We start from the raw sequence: 20,823 nt of genomic DNA, 5'->3' as shown, positions 1-20,823 counted from the left end.
CGTCTGCTGAAAATTAAAGTTACTTGGTAACAGTTTTGTTTTATCCATTCCAAAATTTCAACAAATACAAACAGGTCATGTCCGTCCATAAGAAGAATTTTCTGATCCCGTAGTAGGGTGTGCCAAACGAAATGAGTTTTCAGATATCGATATTTTAAAACATTCTCTGATAGAAGAAATTTTTTTTCTGCTGGTAAACCATAACCTGATATACAATCTTCTTGTCGACGTTTTATTTCCAACTTTGATTGTGCCTCGGGAAAAACATAACACGATTGGATACCTTTTGAAAGCTCCATTTGCACAAATAAACAAAGCAAAGTGATGGCTTCTTTATGTGAAGGGGCCTCTCTGGTAGCTTTAGGCCATGAGCATTATGAGTAAGACAATGCTGTAAAGCTAAAACTATAAATTAAACAAGACTTCTCGGATAAGTCATGTTTGTTCACACAAGAAGACAGATATGAAATAAACTTGAGACACGTGTCAAATCACGTGTTTGGGTTCTAAACGTTTGTGCAAGTTTATCACTAAATTCTTTAAGTTTAGGAAAGTTTTCACTCAACAAATAAAACCATCTTGAAAAAAATTAAACCATCTTGGCTGCTAAAAGCGAATAAAATATTTCATATTTTCACTTTTAAAATAATTGAACCAAACAATATCACATGTGGTTTTTTTTTATCTCGAAGCTTGTGCCCTTACACCCTGCACAATGAAACTGAGGTCAAAGTCAGATAGACACAGAAATAGTTGAATAGGGTCAAATAAATAATACGAAATTGAACAGCTTTGTACGCCAATTGGACAAGATCAACTAACAACCATTCCTTACACCAAATATAGAAGACCTGAACTACTAACATACGGACAAATGACAGACGGAATCTTTATAATATAAGAATTATATCTACAAAAAATGACGAATTTAAAAGGTCTTATACCTCTATTTCGACCATTTTACCTATCATGTCTGTTTTGTTCACACATCATTGTAAATTTTATGGAATTTGATGTGACTGTCGTAAAAGTGAGAGTTGTAGCGTCATAAAACCAAGTTGAATCCACCATTTTCTACATTTGAAAATGCTTCTTCCAAGTCAGTAATGTGACAGTTGTTGTCCATTCGTTAACATTTGATTTTGTCATTTGATTAAGGACTTTCAGTTTTAAATTTTCCACGGAATTCCCTATTTTTGGGATTTAACTCAATACCTTCGGAAATATCAAGTCCTTGAAAAGTTTGTTAAACTGCCGTGCCCCCACTTCTGCCAGATAACTCTCCATATGCCTGACAAGGTTTCTATGACATTAGTCGCAGACTAGACAAAAAATGTTAATACATTTAAACATACGTCATAGAATTTGAACTACATGTATCTTTGGTTTTTTTTTTGGTTTGTTTTGTGTGTCTATACTCTATATATACTTCAAATTAATAAATGTCATTAAGTACAGTCACTAATATCTACATTTTGCTACTGTAAATTACAATATTATGGCGTGCATTTATTATTGAAATTTGCAATTTAGATTAAAATGGGATCTAAATTTTTGCGATATTTAGAAAAAAATCGTTTTTAGTTCAAATAACAAGTTTCAAATTGCGAGTTTACATTAATGCAATTACAAACAACCCTTTCGCATTTTTCGCAATAATAAAAACATCGCAATAATTTCTGAATTTACAGTATATCAGAGAGTAATTCATACAATGCTGATGTTAAGCAATTCACTTTAATTTTCTTTACTGTTCAATATTACTTCACCCCCTTAATCACCAAACGGCATGTCAAAATTCCTAAATGACATCTAACTTATTTTATGTTGTTTTTCTACCTTTAATATCACCATTTGATGACACTTCTTCCTGAATCGATGTTAAATTATGAAAATCTGCAATATAAGCATGTTCTATAAAATGTATAACACACTCTTTATTTCCATTATTCAGATACTTTTTTTATTGCTTCATTACTTTTCAAATTATACTTTGCATAATTCAACTTTAATATGTGCTATCTTCCATTTCATCTGAATCTGTACTATCTGCACTCTCCTCGGAAACCTCTTTTTCACAATGAGATTTAACATGTTTAAGCATAGGACCATTATGACATTTTTTATGCTGATTAAGATTTTTAATACTGTCAAATGTTTTTCCACAAAAGCAATCCAACAGTCCATCATTATGTTTTCTCATGTGCACTACCAATTCATTTTTTCTCCAAAACTGTTTTCCACATAAGTGACACTGCGTTTTTTTATTTGCTGTCATATTCCTTATGCATTTATCTTCATGATAGGTTAGCTGAGATTTAAAAAGAAATTTCTTGTTACATTTCTTGCATGTCAAAAGACCTCTTTTTCTATGATTCAATATGTGTTTTTCTAATTGCTGTTTATACTTAAATACGCCAATGCAGGATTTAACCTTACATTTATAAAACTTTTCCGAATGGGTAGTAAGCTCATGTCTTTTCAGTCCTTGTATGTGTCTGTAGTGCAACCCACAATATCTACAAATATGTATCTGTGTTTCCTTCCGTTCTAAAGAATGATGGAGGCGTGTATGTTTTTCATAATCCTTATAATCTTTCATTGAAAAGTTACATTTCTCACATTTATAAACTTTTGCCTTTTTTTTCTTATTTATAGCCTTATTTAACGTTTTGTCAATACCATCAATCTCCCCATCCTCCCCCTCCTTCTCATCATCAACATACTCGTCATCTTCATCATCATTATCATTATCAATGTCATCATAAGTAACATCACCAACACCAAAAATATTTGATTGGAGTTCTGCAGTCTTTTGCTTGTTTATAAGGTAAGAATGGTGTTTTCTATGTTTAATATACTGTGTCTTATCTTTTGTTGAGAATTCACATTTTTTACATCTGTAAACGTCTTGTGTCTGCCTTATTTTTTTCTCATTCTCTTGAGTAAGTAAAATTGCATTCACTCGTTCAACAAATTCCTCAACATTATCAGTATTAAACTCTTCCATCGTGGTTTCTAAACCTGTTTTCTCAACTGGTAAATTTGCTTCTTTATTCTGATCAACTTCAGATTCCCTGTAATTGAATCCTTTAACCTCCTGAAAATGAACTTTTTTAATATGTTTGGAAAGAGTTTCTTTGGCTTTATACATGTTATTACAAATGTCACATCGAAACATTAATCTTTTGACACAATAATCCTCGTGTATTTTCAGTGAACCTTTTAGTACAAATACCTGTGCACATTTCCTACATTTCAGGACACCTTGTGATTTGTGCCATAACAAATGTTTTTGTAAAGCAGATTCTTCCACGAAACGTGATTTACATCCTCTAAGTACACATCTCAATATAGGCTTATCCGAATGTGCTAATTTTTTATGTTGAATCAAACCACATTCAGTTTTATATTCATTTCCACAGTCATCACACGGGTATTTTTTATGTTTACATAGTTTAGACATTCTGAGTTTTTGTTCGAGGTAAGAGTGGCGTTTTCGGTGTCTCTCTTGTTCTTTACTATCACCTGTAGAAAATTCACACTTTTTACAATGCCATAACTTTTCTTGATAGGTCTCATCAGATATTTCATCGTTTATTTCATTGACTATCTGTTCTTGTAACCATGGTAATGGATCACAGTCACCTTCTTCTAAGGAAATGTGGTCTGGAAGTGGTGATCCTTCTTCACAAGTTGTGATTAAGCATTCCTTTTCCATATCAACACTACCATGACTACCCTATAATCAGATAAAAACTCGAAAATTTTAAATATTTCAAATACAATTTATTCTTGAAGATCTTAAATGTTAGTGATGTTTTTTCAATTTAAACAAGTGAAACTGCGAGCTACTGCTCACTGATGATACCCCCGCCGCAAGTGGATAATATTAATGGAGTAAAAATATGCAAGTGTTCGGTAAACAGGAAGTTGTCGAGTGATGAATCTGAAAACGCATCACAGGGTATAGCTGACTTATATAAATCCTGAAACCAAATTTCAGAAATCCTTGTATTGTAGTTCCTGAGAAAAATGTGACGAAAATTTTCAACTTGGCTATCATGTGTAAAATCATACAAGTGTTCGGTAAACAGGAAGTTGTCAAGTGATCAATCTGAAAACGCATCACACGGTATAGCTGACTTAGATAAACCCTGAAACCAAATTTCAGAAATCCTTGTATTGTAGTTCCTGAGAAAAATGTGACGAAAAATATTCATGGGACGGACGGACTGACGGAAGGACAGACAGAGGTAAAACAGTATACCCCCCTTTTTTTAAAGCGGGGGTATATAACAAATGAACGTTTAAAGCTATTATTGCAATGTCAGGAAATAAGCCCAATTTAAGTCATTAATATTTGTCAACTATCTCAAATGACTACTTTATCTTTTTACAATTTATGTCATTCTTCGTAATAGTGCACACGTGAATAATAAGGCGTTTATACGGCCCTTAAAGCTTTGTAAAAAAAGTGCTATCTCTCATGTGATAATTTATCACATCACTTTCATCCAAGGGCAGTTTTTTATATAACAGGTTTCCTCACTGGTAAAACTCATTTTTAAAAGTGGAAAGAAGGAATAAACTCAAACTTGATTAAAAATAAACTAGATGCCCCAAGGAGCCTGTCGCTCTGTTAAGGCTGACCATAAATAAATTTGAGAAAGTGATTTCATTAGTTTTTTTTAAAGGTAATTTGTAGTTACCTACCTGCTTTTAAAAACAAGACTATTTTATAATTATCATGAAAGGAGTAGGTCCGGTAAGGGCCGATTTTGGCCTCAAATTTCAGGTTCCTCTGAAGAATGATTTTGACCACTTTTTAAACACTTAAGTGTCTATTTCATTTGAATCAATACGTTTATGTGAAAGATTTTAACTGATTTAGTCTTTAAAAACGATCCGATTCAAGCTCAAATACGAAAAATCTACCAAATATGGCGAAAAATGTTAATTTTCCGATGGTTTTTGTCAAAAATGAAAGTGGCCGCATCCGTGTTCATCCTCAACCTTTATATATGTTATGTATTATCATACAATACAACTTACATTTCAATATTAAGGATGAACACGAATGCGGCCACTTTGGTTTTACACGAAAACCGTCTAAAATTTAACTAAAATGTTAGAATTGTGAAGATTTCAGTAATTTAGCATGACTTAATGGTGCTAGTACCCGATATATACCCATTGTATTATCAAAAAGAGCCCATATGTATTTAGTAGAAGCATTGTACTGTCCAATACATAACTAAAAGTTAACATTTTAACAATTTGTAAAACTGCTATATTTTGGGGCCAAAAAGTGGTCTTACTTTCCTTGGATGGCATGGAAGATTTTAGAAGGATTTATTTTGGTCTCGAATTTTTTTTTAAAATCTTACCATTGAAACATGTTTGATGCAAATGAAAATGTGAACAAAGCAAGTCCAAACGAAAATTTTAATCTCAATCACAATCTCTTTCCGTTCTAATTCGAAAGCAAATTAAATTGCCCCTTCCTTATTGTGTTAACATAATTAACAAACATGGTTTCTAACTGCGTATAGGCAATATATAATATGCATTTCCATTAGATAAATGATTAACACATTTGTTTAACATCAGCTTAAATATAGTGTTCAAATGTGCCTCAACTGTTCAGGTTTTGATATATGCGGTCGTATCATACTCAGCAAAGCATTTTCATGGCGTTTAACTTGTTTAATTTATTAATCTTCTATTTCATGTATTTGTTATGTTTGAAATTGTTCAAAAGTAGTCATTGAATTTTGTTGAACAAGAATAACAAACAAACAAAGAAAGTACATGTGTCGTCCCTGAGGGTATCACCAGTCCGGTAGTCAACACTTTTTTATTTTTATTATTTATTTTTATTTTTATTTCTGTGTTGAAATGAATATCAATAATGCGGTCATTTTTATAAATTTCCTGTTTACATAACTTTGAATTTTCGAAAAACTAAGGATTTTCTGATCCCAGGTATTGATTACCTTAGCCGTATTTGGCACAACTTTTTGGAATTTTGGATCCTCAATGCTCTTTAACTTTGTTCTCGTTTGGCTTTATAAATATTTTGATGTGAGCGTATTTGATGAGTCTTATGTAGACGAAACGCGCATCTGGCGTTCTAAATTATAATCCTGGTACCTTTGATAACTATTGTACAGAGATGAAAACTTCCTATAACCATTTTTTCTTCTTCTTAGTATTAACGTGTACATACAGTAAAATATATTACAATTTATTTCTTGTGAACATGGTCATGATGGTAAATAACTGAATGCTCCTTTTTTTACAATAACCTACTGGCTTTTTTTCTAATTCCATTCTTTTAGGGCAATTAAATTCTTTATTACATGACGATGACCACAGGGACGAGTGAACGTGATACCAATTAAAGACTGCAAAAATATTTTTTTTGTTATTTAAAAATGCTTGTTTTTGACATCTCATTCCTAAACTGTTAGTACCATAACCCCCAAAATCAATCCCAACCTGCATTGTGTGGTATGTATTAAACATTCTGGTCAAAGTTCATAGAGGTCAATTCACTTAAACTTAAGTTATTGTACAAAAAACTAATGAATCTTCTGAGGATAACACCCATGATGACATGATGAAGGTAAATGCTTTGAGGTCAAATAAAATTATATAAAAAATAGTTTGAATTATCATTACTGTTACCTTTTCACTGTCTTCTCCAGCATCTTCATAGTTGTTACTTTGTGTTTGGTCTGGTTTAGTTTCCATCTCTTGGTCATGATTTGTCTCTCCACTACATAAAACCATACATTCTATACAAACTGTCTTGCTTAGATCTGTAACATTTTCCCCTTCATTGACAAATTCTTTTTTACATAGATAACATAAACTGGATTTAGTTTGATCTAGACAAGAAGAAGCAAGTTCATCTATTCCAGACAATTGTTTTGCAATGGTCAATATTTCTGCCACGTTAGCTGAGGTGGCATTGTCTTTTGCTTGTGAAGTGTTATCAGGGTGGTAAATTTTTCTTCTCTTGTTGCTTCTGGTTTCTCTTATTTTAGGCGGACCCAAAGATTTGTTAGCCTCCCTTTCGACCTTCGAATCTTGACTTCCTTTAACTGTATCACCATCAACTTTAACATCACTGCTGCCATAGTTGAGATCTTCTAAACTATCATCTGTGTTTGTACTGTCTACTAAGTTGTCATCTGGTCCATGATTGACAGATGCCACCAGTGCTGTGATCCCATCCTGGGATTCTATTATTTCCTTTTCAACTTGAACAGCACAAAATTGGTTTATGCTTTTGACATCATAAATATTTTGGTCTTGCTGATTAACATTTTCAGCAGCAGATTTTATATTGTCAAGCCCTATTGTCTCACACAAAAGTCTAAAATTTAATTCAATCTCCTGGGAAACATTTAATTGTCCTGTATAAAGGATCTGCACCAAACAGCATACTGTTTTTAATGAATAATTCTTAAGACTGACATAAACTCTTGTACCTTGACTTTCAGACGCCAATTGATTCCTCAAGTATGGACTTCTACATGCCATTAGAACAAGTTTATGAACAAATATGACGCCATCTTTGCACTCAAGGCCTGCATCACAGAATGTACCATCCTGTTGTAGTTCATACATACATTTTGTCAGGTCCTCTGCGTGTCGAGGAATGGTTAAGCTGCCTTTCATGTTTCAGCACCTATTTAAAATGATAATGTGAGAAATCATTATTAATAATGTTACCATATATAGATAGATATAGGAAGATAGCATGTTTCAGTACACACAGACAGGATATAATCTCATACTCCAAACTCTGTGTAAAAACTTGGTGTCACACCAAGAAACTAAAGCAACTATCACCAAATCTTTGGAGGATATTGGGAGAAAATTGGAGTAATTCTCCCTAAAGCTCCTAAATTGTATATTACCTTGGTGTCTTTCTTACCAACACTGTCAGAGGCGGATTTAGGGTGGAGGCTCAGGGGGGCCGGGCTCCCTTATTTGGGGAAAAAATTTGGTTGCTTATATAAGTATTCACTGAAGCAAGACTGAAGCGGGCCCCCTCTTAGGCAGTCAGTGGGCCCCCACTTATGAAAATTTCTAGATCCGCCAGTGGCCATGATTTTAAATGCTATAATTACTTTTGAAGTGTGCCAGTAGTTGTTGACTACAATAAACATTTCTTGTGTTTCCCCGTCATGAAATGGCAATCACATTGAATAATTGTACTGAATTTATTCAATCTTTCTTTTATATATTAATGAAAACTAAAGGAAGAAATCTATATTGAATTTCTAATTTTGTTACATACATTTTTATTCATGTTATTTATTCTTATCATTACATATTTTTTTATTCCGACTATAAATCAAACTAAACATTTTTGATAATTAACAAATGATGTTAGAAGGTATATGATTTTACTATCTAATAATCATGCTTTGTTGATTTTTATATATAATTACCTGCAATCAAAAAGTCATAATATCCTTCCAGATTAGAGTAATTACTTGGTGTTTCTATGAGAGAAAAATGTGCTTCACAGAGAGACACTGTGTTACACTAGAATTTGTGTTGGGAGTATGAGATTATGTCCTCCCTCTGTGAACTGTACATGTAATATACTGAGCCAAAAAAGTTTAGCAACACTTTCTAAAAAAAAAAAATTTGTTGTTTCTGGAGAAAAAAATAATTAAACATCATTGATATAATCCTTAGTTTTACTTGTACTTTAAAACAGTAGTACTTTATTCCTTGTGATGGATTTCGCGCCATTTCAGGTTTGCACGTGTAATTGATGTTTTACCTTCTGTACCTTTGCTTAACTTTTAAAACGATATCAAAAATTTCTTTTTCCCTTACGTTCAGAAACACACCATTTGTAAGAAAAAAAACATACACCTTTGAAAAAATTGCAAGGCGCATCTACCAGGCCTCCCTGAAAATGACCGGCAGGAAGCTCTTTGAATGGTTGATGCCGGAATGAGTGTTGCTAACATCGTGGCTCGATTTAATGTGCATTATGCAACAGTTTAGAGACTAGCAAACAGATTTCGATAAATTACAACTGCACAGGATAGGTAGATATTTTTTAGACCAAAAAAAAATATTGTCAAGGGAGGAGCGCTACCTTCGCTTTACGTCAACATGTGACAAGTTTTTTCCGGCCACATGAGTAGTGCATTGACTAAGGGCAGCTGCTGGTGTGCCTGCCAATCCATTATTGGTGCACTTAGGGCATGGCTGAGAAATGGATTTTGAATAACACTATACTCATTCCCGCATTTTGACCCTCCCGCGCTCCATACAAAGAAAATCCTAATGAATATGAGTTATAAACATTCATGTTGTTTTTGACATGTCATAATTCCATTTTTTTATTATCAAAATTATTTGTTGTTATGATTTTGTAATAAAGTAAAATTTCACATTTTTGTTGCTAAACTTTTTTGGCTTAATATATAAGAATAACCTAAAACATCATTCAGATTATGATCATGTACTCATGGTACTTATAGATTATTACATTGCATTTTCCATATGGCCCTGGTATCAGCCCTAGACTCCCATATCAAGCCAGAGGGCTTAAGCTCGAGGGCTTGATATGGGTCGTGGGCTGATACCATGGACCATATGGAAATTACATGTTATAATCTATTTATCACATATTTTCAAGGAGGAGAAAACAAATAGCTTACACCAAATTATGTTTGATATTTCATCAAAAATCAAAAAGATATTTAACGAAAAAAATAAATAAATGTATAACTGTGAGTTAAAAAAAAAGTTCGTATCACAGTAGGTTTACAACGTTTTGTGAAAAGTTTCAGAAATAATTAACAATAATATATTAAATTCCAGTGTGTCGACATATATTTTCTAAATTCTTCATGACATCAAAATTTTACGGGAACTTTTGTGATTTTCATTGTTGATTTTTACTTTTTTTTTCTTCTACAGCACATTTGTAACTTTCTAAATTTCTTTTCATTGTGTTCAACTTGTTTACAAATAGCCTTTGATTGACAGGTTACCGGAAGTTAAACTCGGGGGCTTGATATGAATTTCGAGGGCAGATATCGATATCGGCCCCGAGGGCTGATAACCAACATTGACTTCCGGCTATTATTGGCCATGCAAAAACGTACATATCAGTACAAAATATGTGATAATAGTTCATAAACAATTTACACTTCAATATAATCAAATATAATTTTTAACATTTATATATGTATCATGTGAACAGAGTTTTAGAAAGGTGGTGAGTCCTAGGGATTTGAGTCATTATCATTTGACCAACAAAATTTGCACAGGACAGCACAGTTGTACGTGTTTTGTAACCTGGTATAAAAGTGAGAACCACCATATTTTTCTCGGGGACCACCAGGATAAAGAGATTTCAAAAACGCTCTGTGTATCATATTATGCATTAATCGATAAGAATTCAAAGTGTTTTATATAATATCATGAATATTGGACATGTTAAAACAAATAAATAGTGTATATTTTTCATTTATTTGGTAAAAATGCTTGACTTTGCCAGACAATCTGACACTGATATAATTTTCTGAAAAACTAAATTATAGCCATTTCTGACAATGATTATAACATTGCATTAAAATATGGATAAGTTGGCAAGTTCAAATTTTAAAACTCGCCAAGCTGGCAATTGGATTTTGAATTTCATATGTTGAAATGTGAAAAGTTCCAAGAAAAACGTTTTGACACATGCACTGTACATTTCAGTTAATTCCTTTAAAGAGGCACTAGCTGTCAAATTCATGTTCACTGATTTTGATTAAATTCTCGATTTATAACAATGTAAAACATTTATCCTAACTATTAAGAGTCTTAAATTAACAATTAAGAGGGCACATGCATGAACATCGGTAGCTTGGTTTCGTGTGTATTTTTGTCTGAGCGACATCTAATTAATTATCTAGTTGACCTCTAAAGTCATCTGATGACCATTTATTATGCGATGTAAACATAATTATAGATATTAATAGATTAAGCAAACTCGTGGTAAAGGATTATTTCAGGTCTATTTAATTTAATATTATAGATAAACAATAAAATGTTTATTATCATTTTTACCTGTATAAGAATGATTTTTTGTCTATTGAATCAGTCAATCAAATGATTTATCTTTGTTCCACTTTCAATGTTGACATTCTTTTCCTTTAAATAACTTAACACATACTAATCACAAGTTATTCACTTGCAGGTGAATAATTCTTAAATCAATGTTTTGGTTTTTTTTTTAGCTTTTTTTGACAAAATTGAACCAAACTGGCTGATAAAATCATATTATTATTTTACTACATGTATACGCATTTCATTAAGGATTGAGCCAAAATAATAATATATTAGATTATTTTTATATCTTGTAGCTAGTGTCCATTTAAAATAAGTTCATAACTGTATGTTACCCGAATCAAGTGTACAGTGACATAACCATTATCTGTAATCTATTATCATGACCATCATTGATGGCGATCCGATGGATACATCTGTTGTAGGGTTGTCACTGACTCAGACGTACTTATGAATATAATTATTTTCTGTGACTGTATCTTACATTAATTTGTAGGATCCTTTACTATAGATAATTTAGCTGATCTGTAACAATAACATCTTCATGCCTTATATATCATGTACTGTAGTACGCCGCTAGATTAAAACTGACGTGGAAAGGTAACACATTCCCACCGAAAGCTCTTTTTTTTAGAGCCCAGGTGGTCGTGTGGTCTAGCGGGACGGCTGCAATGCAGGCGATTTGGTGTCACTATATCACAGTAGCATAGGTTCGAATCCCGGCGAGGGAAGAACCAAAAATATGCGAAATCAAATTTACAGATCTAACATTGTTGGGTTGATGTTTAGACGAGATGTATATATATATATATATAGACAAGGCCGTTAGTTGTCTGGTTAGAATTGTTTACATTGTCGTTTTGGGGTCTTTTATAGCGGACTATGCCATATGGGATTTGCTTATTGTTGATGGCCGTACGGTGACCTATTGTTGTTAATTATTTCTGTGTCATTTTGGTCTCTAGTGGACAGTTGTCTGATTGGCAATCATACCACATCTTCTTTTTGTCGAGCCTTCGACTTAAGTCGAAAAAGCGAGACTAAGCGATCCTACTTTCCGGTGTCGTCGGCGTCCAAAAATATTCACTCTGTGGTTATCTTGTTTATGATCATAAGATAGTATCCAGAAGTACAGTTTTCAAAAATAAAATTTCAATTTTTTTTTTAACTTATAAATGGACTTAGTTTTTCTGCAGGAAAACATTACATGTACATTCACTCTGTGGTTAAAGTTTTTAAAATTTTAATTACTTTCTTTAACTATCCTGGGTTTGTACCAAACTAGGACAGAAGCTTGTTTTTGATCATAAGATAATATCCAGAAGTAAATTTTGTAAAAAAATAAATCCATTTTTTTCCGTATTATACTTTTAAATGGACTTAGGTTTTCTGCCAGGAAACAACACATTCACTCTGTGGTTAAATTTCCAAAAAAAATAATAACTTTCTTACACTATTTTAAATGTGTACCAAACTTGGACAGAAGCTTGTTAATAGTGATCAAAAGCTAGTATCTAGACAGGAAATTTTGTTAATATTTGGTACCTGTGTATCTGTATTTTACTTATAAATGGACTTATAGTTTTTCTTCCAGTTAACATTACATACAGTCTGCAGTTAAAGTTATTAAAACATTTATTCGATTCATAAACTATCCTGTAATTTTTACCAAACTTGGGAAGAAGCTTCTTACAATCACAAGATAGTATCAAGAGGAATATTTTTATTGATTGTTTTCCTCAATTTTGTTGAGTCTTGGAGTTACAGCAAAAGAAGGCGAGACACTGCATGCACTGGGTTCCGCGGAACCCTTACAAATTTTATTTATATTTTATGTCTATATATTTTTTTACTTCTTTAAGTAAATAAAAGTTACTTGTACAAGTAGTACCACTGACTGAATAAAAATACATTGTAATTAACCATGATATAAGTCTGAGCAAATGCTTTGGAGTGATATAGAAAAGCTGTGATAACACCCTTTAGTTATCATGGTTGTTACAGGCATATTTTTTTCTGTAATAATACAGGTGTACTATGCAAAATTGGCAAGCTTTATCCAGCCCAAAATCGATCAAGCTCAAGTGGATCCGGCCCATCATGCCCATGTGAATCCGGCCCCATATCTAAAGTGGATCCGGCCCCATATCTAAAGTGGATCCAGCCCATTATAAAAAATATAATAATGAAGATATATTTTGTATGAATTGTAAATCACTGATAAAAGTTTATGAAATTAATAAGATTATAATTGGTGACAGTGAACGGTAAAAAAAAAGTTTGCCTTTGACGAATATTTTCATTAGATAAGTTTGAAACAACTACAAATGTATATGTTGAATTGATTATGTTTCCATTACAAGTTTTCAAGCCTATTGATTATATATGCATGATATGTATGAGTTGTTGTCCAAATGTTTGGTGTTGTTATAAAGCATTTGATTTTTAACCCCATCTGATGGCATCAGAAACTAGAGGCTCTAAAGAGCCTGTGACGCTCACCTTGGTCTATGTGAATATTAAACAAAGGACACAGATGGATTCATGACAAAATTGTGTTTTGGTGATGGTGATGTGTTTTTTTTTCATTTTGGTCATGTTGACTTATTTTTAGGTCATACCACTGGGATTTTCACCGGTTAACTCAACCGCTGGTTAACTCAACCGCCGGTCAACCCAACCGCCGTTTAACTCAACCGCCGGTTAACTCGACCGCCTGTTAACTCAACCGCCGGTTAATTACCATATCTATATAAATAGGGTGCAAACATTAATCCACTATTCTGCCTCTGATGAAGGTCCTTTATGGGCCGAAACCGGTCAGGCTATAAAACATCACCAGACGCTGTTAATTATGTGTATTGGTATATATATACTATATTTTTATGCTTTTACATTTTTCTCACTGATACACATAGTTAATATGGCTTCTACTAACGAAAACTCCATTTGGAGTTGATGTGTTTCGAGACTACTTATGTCAGTACACCTTTCCTATATTGCTTATTTTTAGGTCATACTTTGCTGTACATTATTGCTGTTATCTATAATAATATTCAAGATAATAACAAAAACAGCAAAATTTCCTTAAAATTATCAATTGAGAGGCAGCAACCTAACAACGGGTTGTCCGATTCATCTGAAAATTTTAGGGCAGATAGATCTTCATCTGATAAACAATTACCTCATGTCAGATTTGCTCTAAATGCTTTGGTATTTGAGTTATAAGCCAAAAAACTGTATTTAACCCCTATGTTCTATTTTAAGCCATGGCGGCCATCTTGTTTGGGTGGCCGCAAGTGATGAGAAAAGCTCACTTGGCCCTTAGGGCTAGGTGAGCAAAAAATAGAAAGATACCTTTTCAAAATGTAATTTGCACAAATTGATTCTGTCCATATAGATTATTCATTATTTTATTGTTTGGCTGAATCGACATTGGGCCGGATCGACTTGGGCCAGATTGACTTTTGGCCAGAACAACATGGGGTCACATACATGTAGGTTTGGGGCCAAAACAACCAAATACAAATTAGCAAATTATGAACTGTTATATCTTTCTATAGTTACAAACAAAATGTAAGTAAACATTTTTACATAAACATAAAGACAATATTATCAGATTAATACATGGCATTTTTTCATATATCACACATGTATTATCAGCCCTAGGTTCAATATCAGCCCAAGAGCCACATAACTCGAAGGCTGATAATATATGCGATATGAAAAATGACATGTTATGATCTTTTTATAGTATGCTTCAACAATTGCGAAAAATAACAGATTGATATATATTGGTCCTTTTACGTGGTTCCGAAATAGAAGTTCAAAGAGTGAAACATCGGTTCACTGATGTTGGACCCCAAATTTAGTACATACGATATAAAATCTTTCTATCATATGCCTCAACAGAGAAGAAAAAAACATTTTAATATGGACAAATCGACAAAAAAAAATAACAATACATAATGAACACTTTTTGGAAAAGTCCACTTTTTTTAATGTAACCTTCTAAATTATGTTTGAAACTTAAAAGATAGATTTTATTTATGATTTAAAAAAAAAAAATTTTTTAATCATTTAATGCAATATACTTTTCAATATCCAAATAATTGTTAAGTACACTTGATAGATCCGTGTTTTACTTGCTCGGATACTAATAATAATAATTAATAACTATATTATATTTCCTATCTATTCTATATTCTCAAAACTACATATGTACAGTTATGCTACAAATCTACAACTCTCAGTTTAGACTACACGTGCTGTTCTTATCTATAGTCATGCATATTCATTATCTATGAAGGCGTGTCAATATCGTATCATACGCGATAATGACCAGCCAGTACACACTGTAATGATTTCATTAACCAGTATTAAATAGATAAACATAACACACTACTTTGTAATGTTTTTCACTGAAAATGTAGCATTGAGTTGTACATTGTATTTTCCACAATTTGCCCAGTATCACTGGAATGCAATGCGATAAAGTTACAGAAAGGCATGTGATAACAATCGAAGCATGTGATAAACTTTTCATATCAGCCCGCTAAGCAAAAATTTGAAAAATATGGAATTTACCTTAATCAAATGCTATTATCATACAGTAAAAATCATATGTCATTTAGTCTAAGTATATGATAGTTAGTAATATCATTAGAACTTGTAACTAATTATATATTGAAACATGTAACATGTAAAAAAGAAGATGTGGTATGATTGCCAATGAGACAACTATCCACAAAAGACCAAAATGACACAAACATTAACAATTATAGGTCACCGTACGGCCTTCAACAATGAGCAAAGCTCATACTGCATATAGTCAGCTATAAAAGGCCCCGATAAGACAATGTAAAACAATTCAAGCGAGAAAAATAACGGCCTTATTTTAATATGTAAATAAATGACAAAAAACAAATATGTAACACATAAACAAACGACAACCACTGAATTACACTACAGGCTCCTGACTTGGGACAGGCACATACATAAATAATTTGGCGGGGTTAAACATGTTAGTGGGATCCCAACCCTCCCCCTAACCTGGGACAGTGGTATAACAGTACAACATAAGAAACACAACATACACAGTTCTTTGATTTTTGAGTCCACAATAAGAAATGTATGTTATTTTTCTGTGATAACCCGTAAGACCTACTAATAACGTATATTTACGTAAATATACGTTGATAGTGGTTCTTCAAATGGACAGAAACAATCCTGTAATGCATATATAATATACTGCAACTTCTGGGTTCTTAACTTCATCCTCACTTTTTTTTATTTTAAGGGTCAGGGCACAGTGTATTAAATTTTGTATTATATTTCGGCGTTTATATTTGGACTATCCTACCCTCATGATGCTGATAGATGAAGTCTACAGCATGTACAGGAAGAATAAAATAAAAGCGGTCTCACTAATTAGCGACAACAAGAATTTTAGCGACAACAAGCGTCAACATGGTCAACAAGCGACAACAAGAATTATTTTAGCGACAACAAGCGACAAGAAACTATTTAGCGACAATTACGTATATTTAAATATTGGATTAAAGTATTAAATAATAACAATTGTATATTACATGGTTGTTACAATTATTTATATGATATGTGTTTAAAGAATCCAAACGACAAAAATAACTGGGTTTGTAATATACGAAAGGAATTGTTCCATCTTGGTTTAAATGATTTGTGGTATTCACAAAATTCTTTATGTAAAGATCATATTATTGTTATTAAACAGAGACTTTGTGATATTGTCAAACAAGAGTTTGATGCTACTCTAGAAAGTTCATGATATATGATATCCAATTTTTCTTTGCAGTCATATTTGTGTAAACCCATACCCGAAATTTATAAAAAGTGTATTGTTAAATTTAGATTGTCATCACATAATCTAGCTATAGAGAAGGGAAGGTATTCCAATGTTAGTAGAAATCTTAGAACCTGTACATTGTGTATTGATGATATTGAAGATGAAATGCATTTTATAAAATATCCCATAAATATGCATAAAATAAAATTGAGAATGGAAATGGGGAATGTGTCAAAGAGACCACAACCCGACCAAATAAAAAACAACAGCAGAAGGTCACCAACAGGTCTTCAATGTAGCGAGAAATTCCCGCACCCGGAGGCGTCCTTCAGCTGGCCCCTAAACAAATATATACTAGTTTAGTGATAATGAACATGTCCATTATATTCTTATTTGCGTGAATGTTTGATTAAACCATATTATTGGCGTAAGCCATCTGTTTATAAACTTTTACAATTATTAAGCACATGTAAAAGACCTGTGCAACTTGGGAAAATATATATTTAGAGCACTGAAGCTCAGAAATGACTGTCTTCAGTAAAATGATTTTTAATTCATTTGTTACAAATATTTGCTATTTGGAATTATATTTATATGTTTTTATTTTTTGTGTATTTAAAACTTCTGTCTGTTTTGTCACGAGGCCGAGAAAAAAAAGAGCTGTGTTTCCGGTAACCCGACCGACCCTGTTTTTTAGCCCCGACCCTAACTTTTTTATTGGATCTTCCAAAAAAAAAAAAAAAAAATTATCAACCGACCCTGTTTTTGACACAAGCTTCTGATAGATGACATAATATTTTTTCTCTCTTGCTTCCTCTTGCATAGAAAGCCAGTAAAACATTTTATTAATGTCAAAAGGTGTTCCAATTAGGTTAAAATCCAAGAAATTTGCACAGCAGGTGCTTCAAAAACATTGAATTTCGACCTACCGACCCTATTTTTCAAAAAGAGGTTACCGGAAACGCATATCTTTTTTTTAGGCCTGATCTTATATTTTTGTAATATATATTTAGTATATATTGATTATACATGTACCTATATGTTGTAAAACATTTGGTTAATAAAGAATTGAAATATTTACAATGATTGTATATTCTGGCGCGTGTAATTGTATAGTCTGACGCGTGTACAAAGTTGAAGGTGTTAATTGGATGTTATTGCAGCAATAAAACAGGGGACACGCGCGTCGTTAATCTCAGATCATTTCATTTGATGTTCCACATTGTGTGTACTGTTATTACCTTAATGTTGTTAATTCCTATCAAGAACAATGAATTATACTGTTAGAAAGGAAAAAAATATTTCATGTTTTTGTTTCAATAAATCCTTCAAAGGAAAGTTGACCTTTTTTTGTTTTTGTTTCAATTTTATAGAGTGTACATTTCCTTTGCTCTACCAAGCTGACTGAAGTCATTCAACTTTGATGTTTAGTATAAAGTAAATTGTCAGCATTTCAGTATTATTCTCGCAAAAGTACGTTTATTCATACTTTGACTTTGATGAAAACAGATAAATCCATTATCTTATACATATTCTTCATATTTAGAAATAAAAAAAGAAGCTCAATCTCTTTCTTCTTCACAAATGTTTAATTTCTTCATCTACCAATATACTAATATAAACTTCGCAATCTCTTTCTTCCTCACAAATGTTTCATTTCTTTGTCTATCTATATAATAAAACATTTTAATTAGACAGATCTGCTCGTAAATTTAGAAAAAAACATTACATACAAATTTATTTATATTTAATATCTAATATTTAATAATAATAAAAAATGTTTTCTTGTCGCTAAATAGTCTTCTTGTCGCTTGTTGTCGCTAAAATAATTCTTGTTGTCGCTTGTTGTCGCTTGTTGACGCTTGTTGTCGCTCTTGACGCTTGTTGTCGCTTCTTGACGCTTGTTGTCGCTAATTAGTGAGACCCAATAAAACAAGTTCAAAAATGTCTGTGATTTTAAGTTACCTTGTCCTAGAAAACAAATGGTAAACAGGAGCTCATAAAAAATTTCTTTGTTTCCTTGTACCTTATCTTCATTAGCATGATTAGACTGTTATTATAGTGTTAAAAACGATAGAGTAATGCAGTTTAGCCATGACACTACCTTCGGATCAGTTTTTCGGTTTTAGCTTAGAACTATCCTTAAAAATCCTACATTTCCGGTTTACAGACTCATATCACTTAGAAGTCAGTAACTTCATAGAATCATTTAGACGTAAAACTAATTATGAACCCAAAAGAAATTAATATAATAATTGTACAACGTACGTTAATTATTTACTTAAACAAATTTAGAAAAAATCATGTCACGTGAGAGTACCCAAACTTCACCTATTCTGTTGGTTTATTTTGTACTTTTATCAAAATTTACTATTTACTTACATCGATTTAATTTGGGATCCATATTATTTGAATCATAGAAAAATGAGTATGAATTGACCTCCAATCGAACCGTGGTCCTGTAATTGGGGGTACCCAAATTCAAGAATTTGTATAGTATCACTATACAAATCCTTGCCAAATTGCATCAATTCTTAAAATCGCATCCTTACTTAAAAATTGTACAACACAACAGATGCTTTGTTCTATTTCTTCAAAGTTTAAAACGATTTGACATTAGTCCATGTTTTATACTTTTCGTTGTTTTATGGATTCGTAACATTTTTTATTTGCTCATTTAAAAAAGATGACCTTTTATGAACATCGTTCCCATAAATTTTACTTTTTATAATTACTTTATCTGTTGATATTTACTGTAAAATTGAGAATGGAAATGGGGAATATGTCAAAGAGACAACAACCCGACCATAGAAAAAAACAACAGCCGAAGGTCACCAACAGATCTTCAATGTAGCGAGAATTTTTTTCCCGCACCCGGAGGCGTCCTTCAGCTGGCCCCTAAATAAATATATACTAGTCTAGTGATAATGAACGCCATACTAATTTCCAAATTGTACATAAGAAACTACAAGAGGCTGTCACAACGACAGCAAACCGGATTTATTAACATTTAGTTGTGTCCTGGCAATATCACAAGAACCATTACTGATGAATGGTGATAGTCAAAATCATCATTATTGAACTTGACCTCTATTTTGTCATTAGGGAGCTACCATTTGATTTTTATGGGGGGGGGGGGGAAAGGGGGGGGGGGCGGGGGGCTAGGAAGAAAAATTTTGTCCTGCATTTTTTTTAGCTGTAATCTCTGTCCTGCCTCTTTATTTTTCACTTTGTTCGGTCCTGCTTTTTTTTTTTAGTTTATCCTGACTTTTTTTTACCTAAATTGTCGTCCTGACTTTTTTTTTGCAAGTGTCTCATCCTGCCTTTTATTTTTACTCAAAACTCCTGTCCTGCCTATTTTTTTCAAATTTCATCCTAGACCCCCCCCCCCCCCCCCCCCCCCAATCCCATAAAAATCAAATGGTAGCTCCCTTAGTAACAACATATAAAAATTTCATAAGCTTTGGTTGAATGGTTCATGAGAAAATGCACGGACACGACTGGAAACATCATTTTTCAATCTTTCAAAAACCATAACTCCTGAACGGTAAAAGTCAAAATCGTCATTATTGAACTTGACCTCCAATTTGCAATCAGTAACAACATATTAAAATTTGGAAAGCTTTGGTAGAACAGTTCCTGTGTGAATGCACGGACACGACTGGAAACTCCATTTTTCAATCTTTCAAAAACCATAACTCCTGAACGGTAAAAGTCAAAATCGTCATTATTGAACTTGACCTCCATTTTGTCATCAGTAACAACATATTAAAATTTGGGAAGCTTTGGTAGAACAGTTCATGCGTACATGCACGGACACGACTGGAAACTCCATTTTTCAATCTTTCAAGAACCTTAACTCCTGAATGGTAAAAGTCAAAATCGCCATTATTGAA

At 32.6% G+C, this 20,823-nt stretch overlaps 1 protein-coding gene across 1 annotated transcript; it reads right to left on the bottom strand.

Moving 5' to 3' along the window:
• Nucleotides 1-1,924: 1,924 nt before the first annotated feature.
• Nucleotides 1,925-19,050, bottom strand: LOC143075861 (uncharacterized). Its single transcript, XM_076251449.1, has 3 exons — nucleotides 18,893-19,050; nucleotides 6,694-7,702; nucleotides 1,925-3,742 (listed from the first exon to the last, which is right to left on the bottom strand). The coding sequence occupies exons 2-3, from the start codon at nucleotides 7,690-7,692 to the stop codon at nucleotides 2,009-2,011; spliced, it is 2,733 nt and encodes a 910-aa protein (XP_076107564.1). The 5' UTR covers nucleotides 7,693-7,702; nucleotides 18,893-19,050; the 3' UTR covers nucleotides 1,925-2,008.
• Nucleotides 19,051-20,823: the final 1,773 nt, after the last annotated feature.

Source organism: Mytilus galloprovincialis, chromosome 5 (assembly GCF_965363235.1).
Source record: "Mytilus galloprovincialis chromosome 5, xbMytGall1.hap1.1, whole genome shotgun sequence".
In the NCBI taxonomy this organism is placed as follows: domain Eukaryota; kingdom Metazoa; phylum Mollusca; class Bivalvia; order Mytilida; family Mytilidae; genus Mytilus; species Mytilus galloprovincialis.
The sequence above is the reverse complement of the archived record's forward strand: the minus strand, read 5'-3'. Positions and strand labels throughout refer to the sequence as shown.

Bases quoted from the DNA above. Each gene is read 5' to 3' on its own strand.
- LOC143075861 (XM_076251449.1), bottom strand. From the start codon at position 7,692: ATGAAAGGCAGCTTAACCATTCCTCGACACGCAGAGGACCTGACAAAA. The intron at 3,743-6,693 runs GTAACAGTAATG...ATCTGATTATAG, and splicing joins CTGGAGAAGACAGTGAAAAG to GGTAGTCATGGTAGTGTTGA.